Source organism: Acomys russatus, chromosome 2, assembly GCF_903995435.1.
Source record: "Acomys russatus chromosome 2, mAcoRus1.1, whole genome shotgun sequence".
Taxonomy (NCBI): Eukaryota; Metazoa; Chordata; class Mammalia; order Rodentia; family Muridae; genus Acomys; species Acomys russatus.
Genome location: NC_067138.1, coordinates 71,468,760 through 71,478,118, shown reverse-complemented (window position 1 = coordinate 71,478,118; position 9,359 = coordinate 71,468,760). Strand labels below are relative to the sequence as shown.

Below are 9,359 nucleotides of genomic sequence, written 5' to 3'. Positions count from 1 at the left end.
CTTCATAACTCTAATTTTGCTGTTAGGAATCATATAAATATCTGATATGCAGGATATCTAACGTGCAACCTCCAAAAGTGTCACAAGCCATAGGTTAAGAACCATTTCTCTAGACAAAAGGCAAGCCACAGGCTCTTTAGTTGCTTGCTGATTTCTACAGCAAAGGGTGAAATCACAAGCAATTTCCTTTAGAATAAAATGAACACCTTGAGTATTTGGAAGTAATATATGCAAATCTGAAACCTGTTGACTCCTAAGTGAAATTCTGTTCAACATCTGGTCAAGATGCATTTTGCGTTATCAAAAAGAAGAGCCAGACTGAAGAAAGGCAAGACAAAGTTTTACTTTTAAATGATTACAAGCACAACAAATAACCTGTAACAAGTGGAGTCCTAGTATCTAGTATTTGGGTTAGGATACAGTAACAGCAACCTCCACAGCATGTTGGCTGTCCTAAACTAGCCAGGATGGACTATGTAAGGCTGGCTGCTGCTTCATGGAGTTACAAATAGCTATTTACTACTTTTTCATAGGTAACGCCCCTGACCTTTAAGAAAGTGGAAGGGAACAATTTAGTCCCTTTCTTTCTTCAAAGAATTGTTTTTTTTTTTCTACTAGACTAATAACAGGAAAGTCAACATTGGTACCTGTTACTTGCATTAACACATAGGAAAACAGGTGACATAAAGTCCTTAAAAATACAGAGGTAAGAAGATGAAACTTCAGGTATGTACTAAATCTGTACAAAAAGCTAGATGTGATATTCTCAAAAAGCGAAGGGACCTACAACAGCATAGAGAAATAATTTAATGCCTTCCAAAGCAGGACTCGAGCTCTGTGGAGGTTTCCTGTCCTGTGAGGACATCTCCCACGCCAACCACAGAGCAGGTGCTTCCACCTCCTATCCATTTATGCGGTAGTTCTCGTGGATTTCTGGCCGGATGTCACACACAAAGGCCAAGAGGTTATCCAGGACTTCATCCCTGTTCTTCTGGAAGTAGTTCTGGAGGATGGTCATCTTCTCCTGGGTCTCCTTTTCCACCTCACTGCTACAACTGCCATGGGACCCCAGCGCCTGCAGCAGAGGAGATAGGATACAAGGGGACATCAGGAAGATTCTCTGATTGAGCCATTAAGCAATCTACCTCCTGGCCTAGGAAAAGCCCCAATTCCTTAAAGGAGAATGCAACACATCAGTGGCAGGCAAAGTAACCTCTGAGGACAGCTATGTGATGAATCAGGAGCTCCACCAGAGCTCACTGCTATGCACGGTATATAGTGTTCCATGGTCTAATATGCAGTCCTTAGTAAAGGCTGGAGCCAACAGAGATTCACCAACTATGACACCACCCAGACTGGGCACATTTGTGACCCACATTTGTGAGATGAGAGCAGAACTGCCTGAACATAAGAGGGAAAACAGAGCACCAAAAAGACAGTGATTTACTTAGTTCAGTCCCTCGCAGGAGTAACAGTAGTACCACAACTAACAACTGCATGTGTGTGTGTACACAAATACAACCCAACAAATGCAACTGTTTATAAACTCTGATAGATCTATACAAGAGAACACTATTCAGCAACATGAACTGTAAAACACGCAGTCTATAAGCAAAAAATAATACAACAGTATCAGTAACGTTAGCTTTCAAAGTGAAAGCATAAAGTGGCTTTAAAAGTAAAAATATGGGGACTGGAGAGATGGGTGTCAGCAGTTAAAAGCATTTGCTGCTCTTCTGAACACCCAAGTTTGGTTCCCAGCACTTACCTGGTGGCTCTCAAGCATCTGTAACTCCAGTTGGAAGGGATCCAATGCCTCTTCTGGCCTCAGAGGGCATCAGATATGCACATAGTACACATACATATACACACGCATGCATGCAAAAAAGACTCCTACATATAATTTTTTAAAAATCCACAAGTGGGAAAATGGTGCTAAACTCACACCGAGATACACACATGTAATTCAGCATGTGGACACTGAGCACTGCCTCTGTTCCATGAATATGAGCCGTGTGCCATACGGTGCTACCCTGGGACTACACTAAAAAGGCATAAAGTGTGCTTTACAGTACAGCACTGACAGTATCTCATAAGCAACTGTGGGACATGTGGACACAAGATGGCTGCCCTAACATGGAATTTACTGTGGAGTGCAATAATTTACAGTGACAACCTGCCAAGAGAAACACTGCAGATTTTAATGTATTTTAAGTTCACCCAGTGCAAAGAAGATGGAAGCCTGTGTTACTTAAAGCCAAGAAGCAGGCATGGATGCCTACAATCATTGCACCTTGGCCTGAGCAGGTATGGAGACCAACTATACAGAGCTTGAGAGCAAAGCACAGAAAGCTAAAGGCAGGACTGAGAAGAGCCCAGAGTAGTCACCTCAACTCTTACATGAGGGCAAGCTCAATTTTCACTTGGGATTTTTAACTAGGCCAGTGAACTGTGAACCAGTGTCAACTGTATGGAAGGCCGCACAGCTCTTTCCTCCTTCTACAAGCTCCTCTGCAGCCTTTGTTTCCCCCAAGATCTGCCTCCGTGCATCACTTTATGTATCACAGTCTCCTACCATAGTGCTAACTCTGTATACTTTACTGAGGTGCAGGTTCCATTTTATTCACATTTAGATTGTCAAAGCAGTGTTCACAGCTATAGGTCTGTAGGACTTAGGGTAAGTTAAACTCCATGGAAGCAGAGACAGAGACTACTGTTCCTGGTTGATCCCCCAGCATCTAACATGGTACCTGGCACATGTCAAGTGTCTACAAGATTAATTCACAACAAATTAAGTGAATACTAGAATTTGATATAGTGAATAAATAAAAATGAACATCAAGAGACAAGCTGAGCAGCAAACAAACCATACAATGAACAGAGACGGGGGTGTGGATAGGCGGTGAGCAATAGAGAACTTGTTAGCCTGCAAAGGTCAAAGATTCCATCAACAGTATCACAAAAAACAAAACAACCCTCCCTAAACCCCCAAACTGTGTGGCTCTAAGCTGTGCTGGGTATTTCCAGATCTGCACAAAGAAGGAAGGCAGCAATGAAGAGAGACAGAGCCCCACCGCAGCTTCCTTGGCCTTGAACTCCTTCTCCCTCTGCAGGCGGTACTGTTCAATCTCAGCCTGGGCTTCTTCTTTGGCCTGCTTCAGCCTCCGGTTCTTTCCTGTTTTCAAAGAGAGACAGACATCAAGAAGTGTCTCAAAGCAGAGCAGCCAAGTAGATGATTTTCAAGGAAGAAAATAGTTTAAACATCAGAAGAAGCACACACAGGAAAGAGGGAATACAGATCTAAACAACAATGTGGGTTCTGCCTCCAGCCTTTAAATGGAGACAAAACAGAAATGCCCTGTAGAGCTGAGAGCAGTGCATGAAGGCCTCAATCCAATACCCAGAACTGCACGCACACGCTGAGACAATGTCACAGCACAGTCTCTCAGTCACAACTACTAAAAGCCTGCTTACATAAGATGGGGTGACAGCCGTCTAGGGAGCTCTTCCTCATCCCAAATAGTGAACAGCTAGCTGTGCTGCTGCAGCTCTGCTTAGGAGTTTGCTGAGGGCTAATGCACTCCGAGGACACCACCTAAAATGTAGCTAAGCTGTGCGAGCGCACACATGGCTGGGAGAGGAGGAGAAACAGGGGTCTGGTCTCTGGAAGACAGCAGTTTAACACAGTTGGCAAGTCTCCAGGTTGTCAGACCACATTCAACCCATAGTCTCTGCTTTGAATTTCTGCTCACAAAACAAAACAAACAAACAAACAAACGAGATAGGATCTCTCTATGTAGTCCTCGATGTCCTGAAATCCACTATGTATAGACCAGGTGGACCTGAGACACAGGTCCACCCGCCTCTTGTCTCCCAAGTGCTGGGATTAAAGTTGTGTGCCCCTATGCCCAGCTTCACCAACAGGGAAAAGATCAACTTAAATAGGTTAAGCAATTTATAGCCAAAGACAGCGTGCATCTAAAAGTCAAGTTTTGTTAAATGTAGTATCAACTTTCCACAGCCCACTCTATCCAAGTATATAGATGAAACTGAACTGAACTCAAAGTTCCTGATTAGGAGAATTCTGGATTGTACCGACTCCATGACATCAGCACGGTCTGGCAAGTCAAAAACATTCCTTCTCTACACACCCCAAGGATTACCTCTGAACATTCCCTGCCTACACACCCCAGGACTACTTCTGAAAGGCCACACCTAAAACACAGTATGTATTTCAGCTCACTCCTGCGCTGGGCCCAATCTTTCACAGAGTATCCTTCCCCTATCAGCTACGTGGGCTACGTTTAAAGCCAAAGACCTTTTCCAAACCAATAGTCTATCAAGGACATGCACGGCTCAAGCATTATGCAGGAACTCCAAGGTAATCTCATGACTCATCACTGCCAACTCCCACAGCTCCCGACTGCACTAGGGACCACCACTGCCTTCTGGCAAACATCTTTGACAGACTGTTTTGAAAATCAATAGTCCTAGACCACAAACCTAATACACATTCCCTAATGCTGGGAAGCAGACACACCAGGCACTCACTCCACCACTGCACAACACTTCCAGAACCCAGTCTCCAGGGTTACTTTTGTCCTCCTCCTTTCCGATTTGACATAGCCTGTGCTGGCCCCAAACTTGGAATCCTACTACTTGGGATCAACCTCCCTTACTGTTAGGTGTCATCATTCCCAGCTCAACAATTTTAAATCATGTGTCTCCCAGACCTTATAAATGGGAGCCAGGGATTTTGTTCCACATCAGTGAAATAAATCATGCAATAAATCAAACTGAAATGATGATTATTTCACATTTTATCCTGAAAGTCCCAAAGTAATGCTTTCATGAGAAACTTAAGCTTGATTATTTTACATCATACACTGTTCCTTCTCAGTGCCCCCACTCCCCACCCGAGTTTCTCAATACAAGGCTTCTCCAGCTGTCTTGGAACTCACTCTACAGGTAGGCCAGGGCAACTTCAATCCACCTGTCTCTCCCTCCCGAGGGCTGGGGTTACTGGCTTTCCTTCCCAATTCTTTGTTATTATTTTTCGAGACAGGGTTTCTCTGTGTAGCCTTGGCTGTCCTGGATTCCCTCTGTAGACCAGGCTAGCCTCAAACTCACAGTGATCCACCTGCCTCTGCCGCTGCCTCCAGAGTGCTGGGGTTACAGGAGTGCACCACCATGCCCAGCTCCTTCCCAGTTCTTTACTGAGCAAGTTAAATGTGATCACAAATCAAGAAAGGGGTTAGTTTTCACTTTTTTAGCTCTTTTCAATACCTCTCTTCCCAACTACTAAAACTCTCAGATTGTGAGTTAGCAGTAATCTGACCCCTTTAAAACAGACTCCTTCAGCGACCAACAGCTATCTACACATATAAGGTCACGCAGGAACTAGCCCATTCCCACCACAGTCCAAGTGGCTGTTCTTGCACTTCCTCCAAATAGTCCCACATACTTCCCAACAGACACTTGCTACTGCTGCTGAGTCACCACTGGACAAAGCGACAAGTCATTCTGGAAATTCTGGATCAAGAGCATGGCAGCAGGTCTTTCCAGCCACCTGAGAAGAAAGAAAAGGCTTCTCACAATCCCTAGCACTCAGAGAAAATGTCTCCTAGGAAAGAAAGAATAACACAATTCCTAACAGAGCCACACTTGAAATTTACTTGGGGGTGAGTGTGATGGCACATGCCTTTCATGCCAGCCAGCACTGAGGAGCAGAGGCAGGCAGATCTCTCAGGGTTCTCAGCTCCCCAAAACGAGGTGAGAGATGTGTACTGCAAGTTTTATACTAAGAAAACATCCTTGCATGAGAAAGGTCTCTCATCCCCATACTGTTTCCCAGAGTCTCGTCAAATCATCTCTGAGTCTCATTTTTCCCACCTGCAAAATAGAAGTAAATACACTGTCTGCTCGCCTTGGAAAACTGGATACGTCAAGTTACTGAGACACAGGTTCCAGTTTCCAAAAGCTTATTCTAGAGACGGGGCCATGGAAACCAACAGTTCACTCTAATTCTATGTCCACAATAGGCTTTAGGGAGGGGCTTCCTTGTCTGAGAGGAGACTGAATGACAACTGCTGCCTACATTTTGAGATCCAAGAAGACTAAGCCTAAGAGTGGGATGACACTGAGAGAGGTACTTCCAATCAGAGCAAACCGTGCGTTAAAAAGGCTTGTAGAGGCCCACATGAAGCTGCCTTGAAAGTTCATAGTGACCCAGTACAGCTGGAAGAGACTTCACAGGGACATTCTTAGGAAAGAAAACAAAAGCCGGATTGATGAAAGCACTTCCTTTAGTCCATTAGGAAGCGCCAGCTCCCTTTTGCACCGGCTCTAAAGTGTTGACTGGAAGGAAAGGTGTGGGGCAAGTTATATTAGAATTTTAAGTAGGTGACTGCTGTGGAAAAAAAGAAATGGGTTGCAGAATACTAGAAAGTACTAAATAGACTTTTCTGGGCTACCTTGTCCCTCTCAACATTGTCCTTTCACACACATCCAAACTGATACGTTCTCCTCCACTGGAACATGAAATGACCTGTGATGACGAGGAACTGGGCACTTTTCTAGCAAGTTTTCGGCGGGGGGGGGGGGCGGAGGGGGAGAGGAATGAACGAGTTAGGCAGTCACATGAACTCAGGTGGTTCAAGTAAGGTGCTGGAGCAAAAGACGGACACAAGTCAAGCCAGAGGTTGCCCAATGGCTTAAAGTGACCGACGGGAGAGGCAGCCAGGATGATTTAGGCTTGCAGGTTCAACACCTGGGGGTTCCAGTGGCTGGGCCGGATCAGGTGGGAACAATTTCTGTGAGTGGCCCATTACACGGCGTCCACCCCGAGAAGGGGACGAATCCACTTGCGGTCCCGCCTCAAGGCTTCCAGGTACCGCCCAGGCAGCTTCTGGCTCCGACACTGTCCCCGGCCTCCCTAGGCCGCCGACCCCTGCCTAAGCAGCCCGCCCCGCCCCGCCCCGCCCCGGAGCTCACGCTTGCGGGCCTCGGACACCTTCTCGGCCGCCCGCTTCTCGGCCTGCAGGAGCTGCTGAATGCCCTGCGACTGACTCGCCATGGCTGCGAAGACTCTTTGGCCGAGAGAACGGCCTAAGTCAACCGCTCAAGCACACCCAGAAGTCCCGCAGGTCACCTGACCCGCCACCCACGATCTGCGCCTGCGCGGCGCGCGGAAGCCCCGCCCCGTCATTAAATGACTCACGCCGGCGTCTCAGCTGATCGCTTTTGAGTCCGGTCACTCCCAGGAAATGGGGCGGGGTGGGGCGGGGTGGAGCGGGGCGGGGCGGGACGGAGCGGAGCAAGGAGGGAAAATCGCCGAGCTGTTCCACTGCGTCTGCGCGTTGAGGGATGGTTGCTCCTGATCTTTGCCCCTGCATTAATCACCTGTCAAAGGCTGGATTTTGGCTGATCCTGCCCCTGGGCCACGCTGTTATTTCCCTCGTCTCTTAATTGATAGTGTGTCCACGTTTAAGTCCAGAAACAAGGACCCAAACTTTATAGTACCACTATTCTTCCAGCAAGGCTTCCTACCTTTCTGGAACTTTCTTTGGAAGTTGGACCCTATCAGCAAGCAGTGCTGTATATATATAGAGTGGTACAGGCTGCAAACTCTGCACACCCATATCAGGATCCTGCGGCAAGAGGATTGAGTTCAAGGCGTAACTAGATTGCATTGTCAGACCATGTTTGAGAGGGAAAAAGAGAGAGAGGCGTACACCTTTAATCCAAGCAGAGGCAGAGGCAGCTTCTGATTTGAGGCTAATGTATTCGACAGTGTGAGTTCCAGGACACTCGGGGCTACACAGAGAAACCCAATGTCAAAAAAGAAAGAAAGAAAAAGAAAGAAAGAAAGAAAGGGAAAGGAAAAAAGAAAACAAAAGTCTATCAAAGAAGTTCAGAGAAGAAGTTCTGAAGCCTTGGGTTCAGACACTAGCAAATATGCATGCACACACTCACTAACTCACACAGGAATTCCGGCCAGTTGCCATGCCTTTTTGTGGTACTAGGCTTGGAACTTAGGGCCTCAAGCATTGTAGGTAAGTCCCCTGCTCCTCCCTCTAAACCAAGTTTAGGAATGAATAGTGCAGTTTCCATAACTGTTGACAAACACTCGGTGTGTGCACACTCCTCCTTTGATCCTGGAGACAGAGTGATGGCTCATGGTAAAGACTTCACCTCAAAACTTAACCATGTGACTTCTACCCCCAGGGACCCACGTGGAGGAAAGAGAGAAATGGCTCCTGCAAGCTGTCTTCTGACATCCACAGACACAATGACATAGGCATTACTACTGCCACCCACCCACACAATTAACTTTAAAAATTAAGACAGTGATTTAAACAAATAATTATAGCATAATAAATGAAGGCAGCTTGCAAAGTGTTTGAAGAAGTGCCTGCTAGTGAAGATAGGACAGTGTGGGCCGTAATGGAGATAAAAAGGATATGAAGGCTATCCTAGGGGTGACACCTAAAACACAGTTTATAGCCCTTCCCTACTGTAGACAGAAAACAGAGTTCCTGTTCCAAATCGAATAAGAGAGAGAGCCCAATGTGATCATGGCCCAGGAACAACAGGTTCGGAGTCCCCTGAATGGCACAACCCACTGAAGAAGAGGTTATATTCATGGTCAGAGAACAAAAAGTTGTAAAGAATTTTACCCAATATGTGTACAATATATTTACCGAATACATGGGTGGGTACAACAGGTAGACGGCTGACTGCAGTGTGGGTTCAGCATGCTGTTTTACAATACCCTTAGCATTAGGGCTGGAGAAAGTCAGTGGCCTGTGGGCTTAGCAGTACATTCCAAACATTCATCTAGTGGCCACAGAGCTGCCAGAGCAGAGGTGAGGGGTCTATAGGAAATGGCTATTAATAAGGAAGCTAAGTACAGGCCAAGATGACTTTAGTTCTCCCTCTGAAAAATTGCTTCTCTCTTCCATCATGAACTTCCAGGCTGTCAGTCTTCAGGACCTTCCGCTCAGATGTGGCGTCTTCAGAGGTCACCACTACCAAGTGCCAGGCCTTCATTCTGTTCCCAGGGGGGAGGGCAGGCAAGATAGGAACCGAGGCTTGCAGTGCACTGTGCCACACACCAAACTGACTCCTGCCAGCATGTTAGAACTGCTATGAAATAACAATCTCACTGGATAATGTCCAGACAGAACCTCAGCAGGTTAAGTAATTTGTCTGCGGTCACACCCCTACTGACTGCCAAATGGAATGTTTGCCTCTCTTCAGGGCTGTAGACTGACATCTCCAGCCAAGTGTGCTCTTCAGCAGGACTCCCGTGGGCTTTGAAAAGGATCAGATGACCTCTTAGAGTCTGTGAAATATTG

General features: G+C 46.4%; 1 protein-coding gene across 1 annotated transcript; it reads right to left on the bottom strand.

The window, feature by feature from the left end:
• Positions 1-677: 677 nt before the first annotated feature.
• On the bottom strand, positions 678-7,167 carry Atp6v1g1 (ATPase H+ transporting V1 subunit G1). Its single transcript, XM_051163108.1, has 3 exons — positions 6,994-7,167; positions 3,075-3,175; positions 678-1,075 (listed from the first exon to the last, which is right to left on the bottom strand). The coding sequence occupies exons 1-3, from the start codon at positions 7,073-7,075 to the stop codon at positions 902-904; spliced, it is 357 nt and encodes a 118-aa protein (XP_051019065.1). The 5' UTR covers positions 7,076-7,167; the 3' UTR covers positions 678-901.
• Positions 7,168-9,359: the final 2,192 nt, after the last annotated feature.

What these genes read in the sequence shown, in the direction of transcription:
- Atp6v1g1 (XM_051163108.1), bottom strand. Translation starts at nt 7,075, where the DNA reads ATGGCGAGTCAGTCGCAGGGCATTCAGCAGCTCCTGCAGGCCGAGAAG. An exon ending in GGTGTCCGAGGCCCGCAAGC is followed by an intron (nt 3,176 to 6,993) that starts GTGAGCTCCGGG and finishes CTTTGAAAACAG; the next exon opens with GAAAGAACCGGAGGCTGAAG. An exon ending in TCAAGGCCAAGGAAGCTGCG is followed by an intron (nt 1,076 to 3,074) that starts GTGGGGCTCTGT and finishes CCTCTGCTGCAG; the next exon opens with GCGCTGGGGTCCCATGGCAG.